Source organism: Herpailurus yagouaroundi, unplaced genomic scaffold (assembly GCF_014898765.1).
Source record: "Herpailurus yagouaroundi ecotype Mexico unplaced genomic scaffold, PumYag 159, whole genome shotgun sequence".
Classification (NCBI taxonomy): Eukaryota; Metazoa; Chordata; class Mammalia; order Carnivora; family Felidae; genus Herpailurus; species Herpailurus yagouaroundi.
The window spans coordinates 61,412,852-61,433,341 of NW_024412400.1; the positions used below are offsets into that span (position 1 = coordinate 61,412,852).

At 37.2% G+C, this 20,490-nt stretch overlaps 1 protein-coding gene across 3 annotated transcripts in view; it reads left to right on the plus strand.

Annotated features, from left to right (window-relative positions):
• The window catches only part of LOC121033956 (uncharacterized), a 27,779-nt gene extending 9,325 nt beyond the window's left edge, over window positions 1-18,454 (plus strand). The window contains exons 3-8 of one of the 3 annotated variants that reach the window (XM_040480682.1): window positions 3,872-3,965; window positions 9,080-9,198; window positions 11,456-11,598; window positions 15,088-15,285; window positions 17,100-17,161; window positions 18,274-18,383. In XM_040480682.1, coding sequence (XP_040336616.1) covers window positions 3,872-3,965; window positions 9,080-9,198; window positions 11,456-11,598; window positions 15,088-15,285; window positions 17,100-17,148 — 603 coding nt within the window. In that variant the 3' untranslated portion in view covers window positions 17,149-17,161; window positions 18,274-18,383. Of the gene's footprint in view, window positions 1-3,871; window positions 3,966-9,079; window positions 9,199-11,455; window positions 11,599-15,087; window positions 15,286-17,099; window positions 17,162-18,273 lie in introns of all 3 variants that reach the window. The other 2 variants (XM_040480680.1, XM_040480681.1) reach the window with 2 other exon arrangements.
• Window positions 18,455-20,490: the final 2,036 nt, after the last annotated feature.

Sequence of the window (20,490 nt, forward strand, 5' to 3'; positions counted from 1 at the left end):
TCAGTTGATGAACATGTGGGCTCTTTCCATATTTTGGCTATTATCAACAGTGCTGCTATAAACATCAGAGTGCGTGTGCCCCTTTGAATCAGCACTCCTATATCCTTTGGATAAATACCTTGTAGTGTAATTTCTGGGTCATAGGGTAGTTATACTTTTTAATTTTTTGAGGAACCTCCATACTGTTTTCCAAAGTGGCCGCACAAGTTTGCATTCCCACCAGCAGTTCAAAAGTATTCCTCTTTCTCCGCATCCTCACCAACATGTCATTGCCTGAGTTGTTAATTTTAGCCATTCTGACAGATGTGAGGTGGTATCTCACCGTGGTTTTGATTTGTATTTCCTTGATGAGTGATGTTAAGCATCTTTTCATATGTCCATTAATTAGCCTTCTGGATGTCTTCTTTGGAAAAGTATTCATGTCTTCTGCCCATTTCTTCACTGGATTATTTGTTTTTGGGGTGTCGAGTTTGATAAATTCCTTATAGATTTTGAATACTAATCCTTTATCTGGTATGTCATTTGCAAATATCTTCTCCCATTCTGTACATTGCCTTTTAGTTTTGCTGATTGTTTTCCTCACCGTGCAGAAACTTTTTATCTTGATGAGGTCCTAATAGTTCATTTTTGCTTTTGTTTCCCTTTCCTCTGGAGACATGTCGAGGAAGAAGTTGCTGTGGCTGAAGTGAAAGCCCTTGTTGCCTGTTTTCTCCTCTAGGATTTTGATGGCTTCCTGTCTTGCATTTACGGCTTTTATCCACTTTGAGTTTATTTTTGTGTCTGGTGTAAGAAAGTGGTCCAAGTTCATGCTTCTGCATGTTGCTCTCCAGTTTTCCCAACACCATATGCTGAGGAGACTGTCTTTTTCCCATTGGATATTCTTTCCTGTTTTGTCAAAGATTAGTTGGCCTCTTACATTGAACATTTTTATTTTTTTTTTAATTTTTTTTCAACATTTTTTATTTATTTTTGGGACAGAGAGAGACAGAGCATGAACAGGGGAGGGGCAGAGAGAGAGGGAGACACAGAATCGGAAACAGGCTCCGAGCCATCAGCCCAGAGCCTGACGCGGGGCTCGAACTCACGGACCGCGAGATCGTGACCTGGCTGAAGTCGGACGCTTAACCGACTGCGCCACCCAGGCGCCCCTGAACATTTTTAAATAAGTGTACAAAGTTCTTAAATCTACCCTTGTAATTGGGAAGGAATGAAATGTTGACACCCTCAGTCCCAACTCAGAGGGGAAATGGAAAGAAGCTGGAGTGGGAAGGAAGGCAAACTGGAGATGAATAGAAAAGGCAGTGACCACAAAAACAGAAATGGCATCCCTTCCTTTCCCCTGCTGAGTTCAAATTCTGTCTCTGGCCTAAGATCTATCTCCTTTCTTTCTGGAATGTCCTTTGTCCTCAAGATGAAATGGTTTCCTGCCAAACTCACCACTTCCAAGACTTTCCCCTCTGCCATCTCAGTGGAACCGTATGGGCTTTTCCCTCCTTTCCTTCATTTATAATTGTTTCATCTAGCCCCTGGATCATGGGTTACTCAAATATCTGCCTCTCCAATTATAGGAAACGAGTTTTTCAAGCACAAATGCCATATTTTATTTAACTTTATATCCCCAGTGCCTGACACACAGCAGGGTACAGTATATATTTTTGAATAAATGAGTGAAATGAAATGAAGCAAACCAACTTTGGAAATATTTATTGAACCAATGGATTAATCACTTCTTCCATCAGAATTAAGAAAGGAACAACAAAAGGTAAGACACAAGTATTCACTATTCCTTTAGGAAGAAGCGATGGTCACACAACTGCAGCATATTGACAACCTCACATAAACATAAACAGAGAAATGTAATAGCTCATTTTCCTAAAATATCAGAAATCCCCAAATCAACCACAGAACTCCTTTAAAAAGGCAAACAGTATTTTGTACAAAATTAGATGTCGGTTGAAAAATGGAAACTTTCTTCTCAAATACAGCTTTAGCTTAGATTCTTCTTTTTCCAGTAAGATCATCAGGAAATAGCACAAAAAGGCAATGGGGTATGGCAACTCCAGGGAATTTAAATTCTAATATATTTTTATTCTGTGATAGAAGCAAGAAAAACAATCCAAAAGCACATTGGAAATTGGGAACGAAGCTTCCATAAACATGTGAACTCAACAGCCAAGAATAGTCCAGGGATCACATTCCTCAATAATCTAAAATGTATGTTTCTTGGTTTTTTAAATAATATTTCCAAAGAATGAGTGAATTCCTTAAAATCATATTAGCAAATCCTCAGATTATCTAAAAGAATTGCTCAAGCATTCATTAGCTTTTTAGCTTTTTGCTATCAATAAGGTAGAGAGATTTTGTTACTCTATTTTTAAATGAAGATATGGAGGTATTTACTAGAACAGGCATGGTCATTAGTGAGTAAGCAATGAAGATAAAAAAATCAACGCTAAATGATTATTAAAAAGCTACCTCTTATCAATTTCTTCTGAGTCGGCATGTTCCAAATTCTGCTTCACAAGATGCACGAGACCCCCGTGCTGCTTCAAAAATAAAAGTTTTTATGGTTTAAAAAGTCCAGGGGAACACTTTGTGAGTAGAGACTCACAGTGTATATTAGCAAATAATGGCTCTGCAGAGTCCTGTAGCAAAGGGAAATGCTTCACTTAGTTCAGTCCAGAGCCTCAGAAGCTTATTCAGTGGTGGAAATGTTGTTTTTTTTTATGTTAGTATTAGTCACACAAATTTACAGCTCAAGCAAAACATAAGCTCTGTGCAATGCTTCTCTGTGAGATGAAAGTGGTTGTTCCAAATACTCTAATGACTTTTCTTTATATCAAATATTCTGGGTTTGTTTGTTTATGTATACAACACTGGCTAACAGAAGAATGAATGTATGGTGTCTGTATTTAACAGAACACTCTTTTCCGTGTAATATGCCTTTTCATTTGTGTTAACCTTGAGACTATCATATACCATATAAGATATGGGGAATTTTGATTGACTACAGCCTCCATAATGGTAAACAATAAAAAATTGCCCCAAATATGATATTGGCACAAAGTCTGGTTGGTAATACACTGTCCAGAACAAGGAAGATGACCAGACCTACAATATTTCTTTCAATACTGGCTACACATTTTAAGAACAATGTCAATAAATTAGAACTCTTCCCAAGGAGAATCATATAATGATTTGTCAGCCATGATCTGTGAGTAATAACGGTACGACTTAGGAAGAAGATGACAATCATTACGAAACACTTAAAATAGTAGCCACGTGTGACTTCTATGGAGCCTCAAAAGGCAGAACTTTGACAATTGAAGCAAGTTAGAGAGGCTTGGGGTCCCGTATAATAAAGAGCCGCCAACAATTAGAACTGTTATAAAACGGAAAAGGGAATGAGATCTCTCAATCTAAATAAATCAGGTAGTTTCATTTTATATTTTTACCAAGCATTTTAAATTTGGTACAATAAACCAATATTGGACTATTCCTTTATATCCTATCAAATTTTATAAGTGTACTAGTGTGACTGCAAAGAATTGTTATCTGTAGACCCTAATATACATTCAATAAATATTAAAGAATGATTTATCAGAGGTGCTGTAAAGCGGATCATGAATGGGTATACGTATGTATCACTATTGTCATTTATCACCAGATGTAAATCAGTTGCAGGTGTTGGAGATGCTAATCTGTATAAGAATACATAATTTAAAATGAACTAAAATGACTTCTATAAGGACACCGTCAGGTATTTGCAGTTCAATGTGGCTGAATGTTTGGCGATGATCTGTATTACTTTTACACATAAAAGTACATGAATCGCATATGACCAGATGCTATTTCTCTTCTTATTTTAAAGCTTCCATCAGACTCCTTTAAGTTCCTCACTTGGCACAAGGTAGAACAACATGACATTCAAGGAAGTCAGCTGCGTTGCCCAAGAATAAGAGAAGGTAAAGAACAAACGTATGTGTTCTTTGTATACGTGCTCTGAGTTTATTGTATCTGTGGATTAGAAACATTACTTGGGGAAACAAATATATTACTTGGAGGTAGAAAAATTTTCTTTATCAAGACCACAGAATTATTAATATAGTTAGTGAAGCCACTTTAAAGCACGGTCACATATCTGGTTATATAAATAATGAATGTTCAGTATTAAATACTAGAAAAATAGAAAGATGAAAATGAGCTTGTAATTCAATGATACACAAATAACCACTGTGATTTATTTTGTTTCTGTTTAGCCTTTTTTTGAAAAATATATTCACATACTTCTTCACGGAATTGTACAAAAAAATTGTATCTTGAGTTTTTTTGCTTATCTCGTTATTGGGAGCATTTCTTCCATGTTATTAAATATTACCCAAAACATGTTTTTTAAAGGTCGTTTATCTTTCCATCATATGGATATTACTAAATATATTTAACCAGTGATCTTTGTTGGAATTTTAGTTTATATACAATATTTAATGATCATGAATGACATTGTCACTTTGATGAATCACTTTAACCTGATTTACTTCTATCATTGGTTTTTAAAACATCAAATGAGAATCTAAATAAACGAGGGATTTTCATTTTATATTTTCACTAAGCATGTTAAATTTGGTAGAATAAACCAATGTTATTCTATTCCTTCTCATTCTGTAAGACTTTACAAGTGCACTACTGGGACAGTATGAAGAATTGTTATCTGTAGCCCCTAATATACACAATGTTTAATTTTTATAGCTTTCTTTTTTTAAATTTTTTTTAATGTTTATTTACTTCTGAGAGAGAGAGAGAGAGACAGACAGAGTGCAAGCAGGGTAGGGGCAGAGATGGAGGGAGACACAGAATCCGAAGCAGGTTCCAGGCTCCGAGCTGTCAGCACAGAGCCTGAAGCCAGGCTCGAACTCAAGAATAGTGAGATCATGACCTGAGTTGAAGTCTGACACTTAACCGACTGCACCACCCAGGAGCCCCAAATTGTTATAACTTTCAATGGATTCTATATTATGTAAGAATAAGCACCATGCATTTCTCATGTCTCTTTTGCATATCCCATAAGCTGATGAAATAATATTAGACATAATTTCGGCTGCAGTGAGTATTTAGTCATTACAAAACATCAAATATCTTGGCTGTCTTCCATCTGTATTTACAGATTTGCAGTTATATTGTGCACTGTACCATTGTAATACTGATTTAGAAGAAGTTGCTTTAAATATATTCGCCTGCTCGTTTCCCTCTCCCAGTAGCATCACTTTACCACACAATGCCTTTCTTCTTTCACTCAAATTCAGTTGACAAAGATAGACTAAAATAGCATCATTTTCTGAAACTTTGGGTAAAATATGTTCTTATGTTTTAACTCTGTCAGCTTTGTTTGCCGCTAAGCACTGACTCCTAGTTTTAAAATATTAGTAGATAGTACTACTAGAGGTAAACTCAAGTTGCTCTGTGGGGACTGAGAGAGAATACTTTTCAAAGAGCAAGAAATGATGGGGAATTAGGAAGGTGGGAGGCCAAAGGAAGTAGAGACCGTATGTGTCACATGAATAAGGAGTCCATCAGTAAAAGGAAGAGAGGTCTTACCAGGGTTCAAAGTGGGCAGCTTCAGCTGGTTCTTAGACTTCAGTGTGTGGACAGATTACCTGGAGGCCTGTGGAAAAAGCACTTTTCCAGGCCCAACTCTCAACGAATCTGATGTGGTTAGCAGGAAGTGGGGCCCAGGAATCTGCATTTGTAAAATTATCAGGAAATTCTGTTGCAGATGATCGGAGGGCCATACTGTAAAAATACTAGTTTCAGAAGTCTGGAGGGAAGAAATTTGAATAGACAGTAGAAAGACTGATACAGTAAGGGTGCTGGCGTGTGTGTGTGTGTGTGTGTGTGTGTGTGTGTGTGTGTTTGCGCTGGTAGTGGTGGTGGTTGATGATTGTGCCACAGTGAGGCAAAAATAAATTGTACTCTGAGCATGGATGGAGAGTTGAGGTTTAGAGAGAACTGAACTGAAGACACTGAGGGATGACGGGGGAATCAGATGTAGGAGTAAACTGACAATGAGTATGTGTGAAGAGAGCACGGTGGCCTCTCTCCTTCCCCGGTTTAAGTGCCAGGTCATGTGCTAAGGTCATCAGTCAACAAAACTAATCCCGCATAAGGACCACAGTGGCCATTCATGCAGAGGGTGCATCGCTCTGCAGAGATAAGGCACATTTGCCTTCCACAGACCATTAACAACACCCAATCTCTTGCAAGTGACTAGTTGTAAAAGGAATGGAGCATGATCTAGGGGATTGAAAACATGGGGAAATCTCATCACCTCAAACCGTGAAGGAAATAGATGTCCCTTGTTCACTGTCCTTAATTTAGTTTAAGTTTTGTGTGTGCATATGTGAGATAGACAAGTGCTTTTCAAAAGCATTCTTGTAACAATTACCCTTCTTCTAGATTAGATCCTGAAATACCCATCCAAACTACTTCAGTTCATCTCAGTTGCCCCAATTGTACATCCAGGAAGAGTTCTTAAGAAAAGAAAGGTTATCTTGCATGTGATAAACAGCAATTTCCCAAAGCTGTGATGGCCAGATCAAGACTGACTTGACTCCTCCCAATTAAATGAAGCAAAAGAGCCAACTGTTGGCAGAATTCTTTCAGATGTGGATGCCTTCTATTTGAAAATCCCTCAGCAAGTCAATTCAGTCACTGCTGCTAAGTTACAAATCCAGTGAGGGGACAAAGTACCAGCTCAGAGATGGCAGGTAAAAGTCGACATTCCAAGGATGTCAGATATTCCAGACTGTAGTTCTCAACTGCTAAGATATATCTTCAATTACCAACCAAGTCCGAGTTTAAAAAAGAAAGAATCCAATTTAATATAATTCCTCACAGTGGAAGTGACCTTTGGCTTCCAACTTCAAAGAGATCTTTGAAAGCTGTTTAAAAAAAAAAAAATAATTGAAAGAACAGAAGATCAATAGAACTCAAACAAACAATATAGGGCAGAGTTTAATAAGTCTGGGGATATCTCTTGCACAAAGCAAGCTACCAAATTTCGGGTGGGTGTATTAAAGATAATAGAGCCCAAGGTCTGCCCAATTAGGTGATTATCCAGTTTTTTCCAGTTCTGTGACTTTTAATTCCAATCAGCTTAATCAATGAGAAAGAAAATTTAACACAAGGATATTTTATGTGTAAATTGGTTGGGATACTTCAGGGTTATGTGATTTCCTGGGTGGAAACTGTACAGTTCATTATGAGAGAAATACCAGAAAGGTCAGGTTGCACCTAATCTTCCACCTGCACCTGATGAAAGAAGAGATGTTTGTGTCAAAATAATGAAATATTGGACTCTTTTATTGCCTTCCATAAATCCTTCACAAATGGACTCATTATCTCCCAGCAAAGCCTGGACAAAACTTCCACAAAAAGCAAAGTTTGTTCCTGATGCCTTTAGTCACCTTTTCTTTAGTATATCTCTTTCTTTTCACCTGTGAAATAAGAATCATGCATTCTAGAAAAATGGCATGGGGGAAATGTACACAAATGATTCCAGGTAGGATTCATAGAAACATATTGTGGAGTGGGAGGGATTTGAAATCACTGAGCTTAGGATTGCTGTCAGGGGCCCAGTTAGCATCATAATAGACGGTAGTTTTCCTGGGCAACACGATAGAGTTATACTTGCTAATAAAGAAATACATTCTAATGGAATTGGAAATCGGTATTTTTATAAAGCAGTATGAACTTCAAACAAACATAACTTCTCATCATATTCAACTCACGTTGGGCCCTTGATTCTAGTCTTTCCTGTATTTTTGCTGACATGGAAAACTGAAGCTCAGAAAATTAAAATTAGTCATCTGGAGATACACAATCACCTAGCACCCAACCCCAGACTGGATATCTTTTCATTAACCATGGAAATTTTGTGCAAACCTGATTTGGAGGACAACAGGGTTGGGAAATAGTGGGAATGAGTGTGGAAATGGAGGTTGAGATAAGATTGTCAAAAACTTTGGGGCGCTTGAGTGACTCAGTCGGTTGTCTGATTTCGGCTCAGGTCATGATCTCCCAGTTTGTGGGTTTGAGCCCTGCATCGAGCTTTGTGCTGACAGCTCAGAGCCTGGAGCCTGCTTCAGATTCTGTGTCTCCCTCTCTCTCTGCCCCTCCCCCACTCATGCTTTGTCTCTCTCAAAAATGAATAAACATTAAAAATTTTTAACTAAAAAAAAAAGATTGTGGAAAACCTTGCTTGACAAGCCAGGATTTTCCATCTCTAATTGGTAGGCAGTAAGAAAATTCTGAAATGTTTTCAACATGGAAGTGTGGCAAAAAGCTGTGTTTCTAGAAGGCTAGAAAAGTCTATCATTTATATTGAAGGAGTGAAGATTTCAAATAAGGAGATCCACAAGAAAGTAGTTATTGTTCAGGGAGGAGATATGAGGATCTAGACATTGAAAAGGAAGGGGACAGATTCTCCAGCAGAAAGGTTATAGAACCAAGTGGCTAACTGAGTTGAGAAACAAAAGAGAGGGAAAGTCATGAGTGACTTCATATCCCCAAAGAGAAAATTATGTGAGACTAAAGTTACTCTACTGGTGATTTTCTTATGTGAACAAGAAATAATTTATGTAAGGTTAAACGTTAGCTCATTTTTTTTACTGCTCACACTATTTGGGCATATTACAGACCAACTCATGTTTTCCTCAATTTTGATGTCTCGTGAGAGTTTAAAAAAACTGGCCAAATGTCAAGAGAAGGGTGCCTGGATGGCTCAGCGGGTTAAGCATCCGACTCTTGGTTTCAGCTCAGGCTATGAACTTATAGTTCATGAGTTCGAGCCCTGCATCAGGCTCTGCACTAACAGTGAGGAGCCTGCTTGGGATTCTCTCTCTCTCTCTCTCTCTCTCTCTCTTTCTCTCTCTCTGCCCCTCTCTCTTGCTCTCTCTCTCTCTCAAAAAAAAAAAAAAACCCACAAAAAACAAAAACAAAAAAAATCTCATAAATATCAAGTGAAGATGTCAGTCCTGCTGCCCTAAACCTATTTCCAAGATCTCACCCTGTGATTTTTGCCCAGGACCCTCCACAGAAGAGTTGCTCTTCAGACAGGAGGAGTGTGTCTTACCCGCTCGGAAAAGAGTCCTTGAAAAAAACAAATGGGAAACATGGCTACAAGAAAACTGGGAGGACTGCACGGTGAGAGCTTAAAAGACAGAAAAGGGTCTCTTTTCCACATTGATTCTGTTATGACCGCCCGCCCCCCCGGGTGAGGGGGGATGGGGGGCAGAAATATCAAAACTTTCAGCATTTCCTCGGAGTTTTCTCTAAAACTAGTGGTGTATGGGCTTCTCTATCTCTTTGTTCACCTCTTCTTCATCATGACATGTTACTTATTTTCTACCCTGTGTCTTATCCTAATATTGCTCAATTTTGGAGAAGTTTAAAATACCCCAGAATGAAATTGTTCCGTTTGACAATAATGAATATCAAAGGGTTGGACAACATTCCTTATCAGTGAGTTTATGATGCCATCTAGAATCCCTTGAACAATGCATTACGCCAAAAATTTTCATCAGCTGGAGCAGCCATCTTGGTCTGAACACAACTATCCTGGAACAAATAAAACTTTTGCAGTGAAAAACAGGAGCTGTGATTTCTTGGTGCTGAAAATGACCCAACTGATGGAGTCACTGTAATCAGTCAGCCTGGGCACTACAAAGCTATGGGGCTGTGATCCTTCAAGCCTCTAATTCTGGCCTGATCAAGTCATCTTGGGCAGTAAACACGTAAATGGGAAGGCTGTGTTGGTAGCAATGAAAGGGCAAATCAATGTCTCAACAGAGCGGGATGCCAATATTTTTGTTTCTTAGAGTGACCAAATTGTACATGAAGAATTTAGGAAGCCTTCCAGAAATAAGACTGAGTTTAAAACCTGCTCAGTGGGGCCTCTTGATGGCCTCTTTTGTTTCACAGATTGGCCATTTATGTTTTAGAATTATGGAATTAGGAGGTGGGAAGGAGCTTTGGAGAGGGTCTGGTCTAAACCCTTTCCTTTCAAAAAGGAGAGGGAAGTTCAGAAAGAGAATTGATTTGCCAAAAGTTACATATCTTGGTAGTGGAAGATATAAAAATAGAATATTGTTTCCCTACACAGTGCTTTCTTTTCTTTTTAAAAGTAAAGTTTTCATATATAATGGATGGATACATTCTACTCTTAAAAATTGACACCATAGGCCTATTTATTAAAAAATTTAACTAATACACCTGAAACTTTGACCTCCACTCCCAGAACTATCTTTAGAGGTAATCATTTCAGTGTATATATCCATTTATTCTTTATAGCTGCCATTTAAACCATGGATATACTGCAAAGGCCAATGGAGATTTCATCATAAATTATCATAAAAAATTTAATTGGCCTTGAGATAACTGTAGTCTAGGAGAATGGCTAAAGAAACTCTAACTAACATAGAAAACTTAATTGAGACATAGTGGTCCAAAAAATGCCTCTCTGAGGTGGTGGCATTCAATATAAAATGATAGATATAATCTTTTATCATTTCTTAAGTTTTATGTTGGAATTAAGACGTTTTATACTTTTGGAAAATGGAACTTAAAGTGTCAAAGTTTATAATGTTTAATGCCTAAAAATATCAAGACTTTAATGATCTTTTTAAAGATAGAGATACCTATATTTCTTTAAAATATTAAATCATTCTGCTTCATTTTTTTTAAAAAGGGATGGCCATTTTATTCAATAATTTTATTGACAGAACTTGATGGTAAAATTGCGGAAACAAAAAAGTTAAGTTGACTTTTAGGACTAGAGTTTACAAGAGCAATGCTCTTGTAAAACCACCACAAGTGGTTTTAATTTTCTTTAAATTGAAGTTGACTGCTGTTAAAAGCAAACATAAAGTATCCACTATCTGTGAAATACGCTAAGTCATCGTTAGGTATGTATTCCTAACTACTTTAAAAGAAAATCATAGCTTTCATCTTTTGAATGATGGTAGTTTACTTTGAAATCTTTTTAAATGTGATTTCTGAGTATTTCCAAGGAGGCTAAATGGTAACTCATCCTTCAAATCAGTAATTCCAAGATAGAATGTCATCCTTTCCTCCCTTAACCCCTAGAGAATTTCAGACTCAGTTTCAGGATCCTGCCTTCCCCACCTCCAACCTTGTATGTAATTCTAATCAGGATTAGGTCAGGATCTTTACCTCCCCCATCTTGAGAATGAATCTCTGCAAGGTAATTGTGAGTGTTTGGATGTGTGAGTGTTTTAGAGGACACACAAAAAAGGTGAAAACTACTGGTTTAAATAACATATTTCACACATATTTAAATAACATAGTTAAATAACATACTTAAACACATTTTTAATGAAGACCTATTTTTAAAAGTTGACAAAGAACTTGCCTTTTCTTTTTATTTATTTTTTCCCTTCAGAATTTGAACCTTTCATTTCAGGATTTGGGGGACCCTTATCAAGTTGCAAATTTTAACAGGATTCTTAGAAGACTAATTCGAGTCGAAACCCTCTGGTTAGTGGATAATTCACTGGTGGACTTAAGTGCCATAAGACTGCCAAGGTACTTGCTTTTTAGCATGTCTAGTTACTAAGTTAGAGTCAAATCTTTGCTATGTGGGCATATGTGACGATTGTCTGCACATACCGTGGCCATATGGTCAGATCTTAAAGGTGATAGTGCTAAATGATGCCTGGACAAGGCAAAAAGGGAAATTTATATGTCAAAATGTCACACTTTAGAGGACAAAATCTATTCTTTTCTAAATTAGTATTATCAGCAAATTTTAGGGGAGGAATTTGCAATCGTAGAATCATATTGGCCGAAAAGTTTGCCATAATCCTTATTTTGTACACTGGAAATGCAATTATATTATATAAATACTGTTGTTGTAAGATAGAGATTTTTAGTCAGTCATATTTGTTGAGCACTTATGAGGAAAGACTCTACAGATAGTTGGCAAGAATCTTGGCTTCAAGGTCACATTCTAATGGAAGGGTGAGAATAGAGACAGAAACAAACTAAAAGTTTTTACAAATATGCAGACTCTTTGGTCTTCCAAGGATCCCAAACTCCTGATGTTAAAAGATAATCTGCCTTTTTGCTCAGGATTGTAGAGAGCCTCTGTCAGCTTCACCAGGCACAAAGATAGGTGCTGTGAGCTTTGATAGCAGTCCAAGGAACAGACAGAGGTCTTCAGGAGAGAAGTAAAAGATGAAGGAAATCAGGCAGCCACAAGAGGGAAGGGTAAATCCTAGAGCAGGTTAAGATACATCCCTCAGCATAGATTGAGACAGGGCAACAAAAAGACCATCACGGCCACGAAGGAGAGGGAAACAGTTGGAGACGGAAGAAGGGTCAGAATATGCAATGTGCCTGGGTTATCTTCAATCATGTTTCACACCCCTTGGAAACTTTAGGCAGATTTGCCTAGCATTTGATTTTACCTATGTTGTTTTTAACAAATTGTAAAATATCTAAGTAAAAATTCTCAAAAGAAACTTATTATCACTACTATAAATAAAAACTCGATGGCAGTTGATATTGATTCATTCAGGTTTTGAGGTTTTGAGGGTTTTTTGTTGTTGTTGTTTTTGTTTTTGCCAGACTCTCTTCTAGGGATATAATAGTGATACATTAGCTATATATTTTTATTTTTTTTATTTATTTTTTTTAAGTTTTTTTTTCAACGTTTATTTATTTTTGGGAGAGAGAGAGAGACATAGCATGAACGGGGGAGGGGCAGAGAGAGAGGGAGACACAGAATCGGAAACAGGCTCCAGGCTCTGAGCCATCAGCCCAGAGCCCGACGCAGGGCTCGAACTCGCCGACCGCGAGATCGTGACCTGGCTGAAGTCGGACGCTTAACCAACTGCGCCACCCAGGCGCCCCTAGCTATATATTTTTAAATACACATACAACGAAAAAACTTTTTAATAACCACATGGCATGCTCTAAAAATACTGAACTAAAAGATGCTTGGAGTATCTGAACTTTACTTGATCCAGATCAATAAACTTCCAAATCTTTGCTATGTTACGTAAAACAAGAGAAAGAGAAACCACAATCACTAAAGAAAAGACTTAACCTAACTTTAGTGTTCTCTAGATGTATTCTTTTGGCTTTTCTTTCATTAGAAATAGGATATATAATATGAAATTAGGTAACTGCAATTCAAATTTTACAACTGCCAAATCAACATGTCAAAAAAAGGAGAAAAAAGTTGATGCGTGTATATTCATAGCCTGCTTCCTTCTGCCCCAGGGAAAACACCACACTCGGTTTGCAGCTCTGCTTGCCTAACATCCTGCTAACTGGGGATCTGTGACAGGGTGAATCTGAGAGCCTGGGAGGGATGGATGGATGTTGAAAATGAGATACCAGTAGTTCATTTTTGCTTTTATTACCCTTGCCTCGGGTGACATGTCTAGTAAGAAGTTGCTGCAGCCGAGGTCAAAGAGGTTGCTGCCTGTTTTCTCCTCCAGGATTTTGATGGTTTCCTGACTCAGGTTTAGGTGTTTCATCCATTTTGAATTTATTTTTGTGTGTGGTGAAGGGCATTAAGGAGGGCACTTGTTGGGATGAGCCCTGGGTGTTATATGTAAGTGACGAATCAATGGGTTCTACTCCTGACACCAATTCTACACTGTATGTTAACTAATTTGAATTTCAATAAATAACTTTTTAAAAAATAAAATAAAATGAGAGAATGACTGGCAGCTAAAAAAAGAAAAGACTTCATGGACAGAGAGAGGGGCAGAGACAGGAACTGCTTGGGCTGGGTTTTCAATTATAAATTGTCATAGTACTGAAGTGCTTCTGAAGATTCTGTGTAACCTGGAAAAGAGTAAAAACCCCAAATTATCAAATGTATGATTAGGACGGTGTGAAATATCCATATGGAGGTGGCGTGGAAGGAAGAAAGGAAATGAAAAGAACAGATGTGGAAAAAAATTACAATGAGATCGGGGGGGGGGGGTTCAAACTGAATTTTTCTAATACCATTGTGTAGAAGCACTCTGTTTAGCACCATCTTTTTTTTTTTTAATTTTTTTTTTAATGTTTATTTATTTTTGAGACAGAGAGAGAGACAGAGCATGAATGGGGGAGGGGCAGAGAGAGAGGGAGACACAGAATCGGAAGCAGGCTCCAGGCTCTAAGCCATCAGCCCAGAGCCTGACTCGGGGCTCGAACTCACAAACCGTGAGATCGTGACCTGAGCTGAAGTCGGATGCTCAACCGACTGAGCCACCCAGGCGCCCCTGTTTAGCACCATCTTTAACATTAGCAATAATTATTTACTCAGTGTCCTTATGGAGTACAGGGCCCATAAGTTCCCTGTGCTTTTCTCATAGTATTAAATTCCAACGTGTACGTAAAGGAATTTTTCCTCAAGGCAAGGTGTCAGTGACAGATTTGGAATCATTTCCTCTATTTGCATGGTCTTACACAATTAAGGCAAAAATACTGAGAAACATCATATGTCAGGAAAATATATTCACCTTAAATGCCTAACACATATTTCTTCTCCTAAGGATAACTTTTATTCTTTTTTTATATAAAAGACTTTTTTTTTCAGACTTACAATGCTATTTTTTTCCAATATAGCATTTAAGTTTTCATTTTCATATAGCATTCAATATAGCATCCCATCAGCTAAGAAAAAAAAAAACAACTGTAATCTCAGTACTTGGAGGCAATACTCTTCACAAGTTATTATGTGTCTGTGTACTACTATATCACTGAGATTATATGCAGCCATTCACTCTTTCATTTGGCACATATCGTGAATCCACCATGGACCAAATGTTATGCCAAGTACTAAGTGTATACACTGGAAAAGAAAACAGATTCCTGCACTCAGCAAACTTACAGTCTCATATATTCTGCTTATTTTCTCTGAATATTTTAGTATAAATCTTTCTCTTCTTTTACAGACCAAACTTGTAGAAAATGTCATTGTCACTCCTTTGAGGGGTTATGGTCGAGATTTGGTAGTTAACCATTCTTTTTGGGAGACAAATGACAAGTGTTTATATTTTTTTTATCCAGATGCAGAGTTTTAAATATGAACAAAAACCATCTCACATCTTTTAAACAATTGCCAAAGATACCCCAGATACAGCATTTATCTTTGGCTGAAAACCATATTGAGTCTCTGACTGGGCTCTCCAGTTTACAGTGCACCCCACTAGAATCCCTCATGCTCAAGAGGAACCCTTGTGAGTTTCACCAAAATTACCGGAAACGGTAAGGCCCCTAACACCTTTGTCATCTATGTTCTTTATTGAATGTTACACTTTAACAGTTGTTCCCCTCTAGCTTAAATTCCCTTGGCAAATATTTATCATATCTACTAAGAGTTGAATGTTTCATGCTTCTGAGCTCAACTAAAGAACTTTAAGCTGATCTTTAAAAAAAAAAATCTTTAATACACTCTTCTCTGAGTTAATTTATGATTGCTTTAAAAGTTTAGGCTTCCCTTGTAATGTGACTTTACATATACAAGGATGCTTCATTTTAGACTTTCAAATCCTATGCATTTTCTATCTAATGTTTAAAAGATATTATGTCTTTAAAAATTTTTCTATATGTAGAATCCTATTGAGGTCCATGTGATAATTTTATAAATTGTTTATTCTCCGGTTTTATTTTCACTCCTTTGGACCACAAGGGCACCATTAAGTGAATACAAAGAAATAATTGATTCAATCTACCCTAGTGGTTGAAAGTCCTTGAAAACCTGTGAAGAATAAACCATTTAATTTCTTTGTCACTACTGGGACATTCCTAATGATAATGATGCAATTTACACCTTGGAGTGTGCAGGAAATTCTATGCCCACTGATTTCTCCCTAGCTAATTCCCAGCACCACTTGCGGGAACTTAAGATAATAAGCGACTGAGTTCTAGAAACTGTATTTGCCCCCAAATGACAAATCAACTCATGTCTTAGTTTGAATCTATCATACAAAGCATTAGATCATCTCTATGTGCCATACCTGGTCTATGACTACTTCCTTCATCTACATTCAACTTCAATAAAAGACATAGTTCTTTCTCACTACCTTCCTTTCTGAAGCTGCCATTTTCCCATGACAACAACAGTATTCCAGAGGCCTACCTAATATTAGACTCCTCAACCCCTGATGTACAACAAAAGATTGTCAAAATAAAAATTGTAATCTCTGTTGTTCCTACATAAATCTCATTATTGCCGTTGTCTCCCCCATGACTATAAACCGAAGGCAAAATTCATGTTCTGTGATAATAAATTCTCAAATTGCTTTTACGTAAGTGAAAACTAGCAGAACATTTGCTTTACAACTGAACTAACATTTAACCATAATAACATTTTGAAGTTTAAAATTATATTTGCAACAGTCAGAGGAGGGTTAGCTGGACATTTCAACACCATTCCAAAAAAGGCACATTTCTAGACATAAAGAAAATTAGCATTACCTTTTAGTTTTGTTAATTTATATGTGGGGTTTTACCTTGATCCCATGTCAGTGATTTGCCTCCCTTCAAAGGATGCCTTACAACAATAGAATTAAGATTCGCTGTCTGAAATCTGATATGCCCTGAGGTCTCACTATGAATCTGTCTTCACTATGATGTGGTATAGAGTTATGTGAGAATGAGGGATATAATGAGGCTCTTCTATTTTCTAACATTAACTCCATTGGACTGAGTCCAAGGTGGATATAGACTGGTGTTCAAGCTATAAAAAGTCAGGTTGTATTGACTTGGGTAGTACAGGGTTACTTTAAACAGAAAGATACAGACATTTTAAAGCATGAGGAAAGGACTTAAGTATCCACTTCTGCTAAGAAACTAAACTGAAGTCCCAAGTTCATCCAAATTTGGGCTATAACCTGGTCCTGAATTCACACTTTTAGGATCGTAACAGCATTCATTTTGTTTCTGGGTATCTCTACATCAAGATTTGGACCAGACTTTCAGTGACCCTTTACAACAGGATCAGAATGATTTAAGTGTAAGATTTTCTTGATCATTGTCACCTAGATTGTGACTATCTTCCCCTTCCTCCTTTGTTTCAGATCCTTCAAAAAGAAGAGAGCACAGTTCAAAAGAGAAAAAACTTACTGATAAAGCTCATAGTGTAAGTCCCAGTAGGTAGAAGCTAGCCCCATTTCCTGGGACACCCATAGGCAAACTCTTCTACTGTTCTTCAGAAGAAAATGTGATCTTAGTTCACCATAGTTTGACTTTTTGAAAGGAAGTAGTGGTTAGGGTTTCCTGTCAGCTAAGTCTAAACATTAGGGCCAGAAGACTTAGATTTTTATCTTTGCTTTGTCACCTACAGGCTTTATGATCTTGGATAAGTGACTTAAAATGGGGGATAAAAACCAACCTAACAGAACTGGTGTGAGGAATAAATATGATAATGTGCAGGAAGCATTTAGTGCTAAGCAAATCATGAAGCCAATGACAGCATTCCAAGGAGGTCAACACCACCCTTAGCTGACACGGCACGTCGGTGTCTTTCATCCCGGGCGAATCCCAGGGCCACAGAATTCCCAGATCTAGAAAAGCTGCCCACTTGAAAGGAAACACTACTTTCTCATACTGCTAGGTATTTGACTACTGTGTAACAAGGCTGACGTGCAGGCCCCCTCCTGAACCTGGAAGGTATAAATTTAAAATGTGAGCTTCAAAAATGCTATCATGAGAAAATCATGCAGCACAAGGTTATTCTCGACCCCCTCGTCTTCTTATAACTCACAGTGAGAATTCTTCCTTAATTAGCAGTAAACAATATGTGCTTTCTTTACTTTTTCCATTTTTAAAAACTTTTAACTTCATGATGTGTACATGTCTCATTATCTCACTCTTTCTCTCGTGGTTAGTTGGCTAAATTCTCTCATTTTTTTTTCTTTATAGGGTTTTGTAGAAACTGGACTGAAATTCTCTTATAAAAACAGACTGTAGGCAGTCCTACTTCTCTGATCTATATTTATAATAGGCAGAACCATACAGTAGCTCCTGAGAGGGCAAGCTACAGCAGGGTGATCAGTTCAATGCACATAAATAGTATTTTATTAGAACCCTATTGCATAGATTAAAAACAAAACAAAACAAAATAAAATGATAGCCACTCAACTTTCTTGTAACAATAGGCAAAGTGCACTTATTTATAAAGACAGTAAGTAAAATACAATGCTTTTGTTCAATACGGTTACTTTTTCTTTTTTTTTTTCACGTCTGCTTTAGAGTGTTCTCCTGTTTGCCAAACTTAAAAATGCTGGATGGAATCCTGAAGCTACCAGAAGATTCTTCACCACCAGAAACCAATATTTTTTCACAAATCTGTGTTATATCCTAATGCAATCTGTATGGAAAGAAATCACCATTGTCTCTAAAAGCTGATAAATATAGGCGATGCATGACTAAATATTGTTGTTTACTATGTATATAATATATTTATATATTGTTATCTTTTAAACGGGTGACCTCCAGGTTTTTTTAATTCTATACCCCATCAGTAAATAAATTTTGAGCATACATATATAATTAATTTTTATTTAGAAATCTTATACATAAAATACTAGAGAAATATATTATGTATATTTTAAACATTGAAAAGAGAGATTGTTAAGTGATGGAATAAAAACAACATGAATAAGGGCCCTAAGGTTTCCTACATACTCCAGGGACTCATCCATCCAGCGTCAGGGCTATGAGTCTCTTACTGTGACAGCACTGCTTTAAAAAACCTGACCTATCAAAAGGAAGAGGGGCAACTTGTGGTTTTAAGCCACGTGCATTGGATTTTTCATTTTAAACATTGTCATTCATTAGTGGCTTCGATATAACAGAAATTTAGGAAGGTCCTAGGCCATTCATTAGATATTTAGAAAATAAACAATAATGGTGAAGTTTCTTTTTGTTCAGAGAATTTCATAAATGGGATTTTAAAACTGTCTTCCCTATACACTAGAGAGAAGGAATACAATTCAATTTAGTTGCTTTCAAAATGTAGAGAAAAGTCAACAACTAGACCAACTTATGACCTTACAGTTTTCCTTATTTATAAAGATCAACTTAGCTGCAGAACTAAAACTTTCCCGAGACAGTTCATCAATTAGATGCTTCCCAGCATGAAATAAGGAAAATATTTTCTAGACCATCCTGCCATGAGTGAATGCTGCCTATCAAGTTATATAGAAAGACTCTGACAAGACAAAGGTACAGTCCCTTCTCTCCAGAATCTTATGGATGTCTGAAGTAGACCAAACATACCTAACACCTAAAATACAATGAAATATGTTACAAATACTGTGGGAGGAGGAGATAATAATTTTCAATTATGTGAAGCCAAAAAATAAATTGTGGGAAGCCACTTTGAGGACTTTATAGAGAAAAGATGATTTGAGATGGATGTTAAAGATCCACAGATGGCAAACAGTAGCAGATGGTCCCAGTCAGGAAGCACCGCATGAAAAGGGGCCCAGAGACCAGAAAGTGTGTGTTAGGAATGGGCCTGGCTGCAAAAGTCAATTCAGATTCACAATGGCTTAAAAAGAGTTAACAGTAGGAGCACCAGGGTGGCACATCTGGTTAAGGGTTGGACTCTTTGTTTAGGCTCAGTTCATGATCTCACGGTTGATGAGATCGAGCTCCGCATTGGGCTCCACTGTGGAGCCTGCTTGGGATTCTGTCTCTCCCTCTCCTTCTGCCCCTCCCCTGCTCTCTCTCTCTCTCTCTCTCTCTCTCTCTCTCTCTGTCTCTCTTTCTCTCTCTCAAAATAAGCAAACTTTTAAAAGATTTTTTAAAAAGAGTAATAGAAATAATAATAGCTACAATTATTGAGCACGTGCTATGTATCAGGCACAAGACAGACATTGTACATCCATTATTTAAATCCTCAGAAAACTATGAGGTTCCAACTATTCTCATCATAAGTAGGGATATCTGAGGCTCAGAGAGGTTAAATAGTTTGGTTAGGGTGACCCAAGGTAGGTCACACAACTATTCCATGGCAAAGGCAAGATTCAAAGCCTTTCAACACCCTTGCTGTATCTTCTAATAATATAGTTCTAATTTTAAAATTCCAGATGGTATTTTGTGTTTCCAGGGACAGCATCATCTCCCATAATCCATCACAAATACCTGCATTTAATCATAAACAAGTATTCACCATTCCTTGAACATACCTTAAATTTTCCTTGTTCAAATCTTTCCTACTGTCTGCAATATTTTTCACTGGAAGGTACCCTTAAGAAAACCCTTTTTTTCAAGGCTTATTCCAAATACAATTTCCTCCAAAAGTCTTCCCTTATCTTTTCAATCAGATGTTTCCTCTGCAGTTCCAAAGTGCTCAAAAAAAATATTGGTCTTCAGGCACATTTTCTTAATAATGCCTCCACTTGATTTTTATTTAAATGTATACTTTGCTTGCTTCCCATAAAAGGACTGTAATCCTGAAAT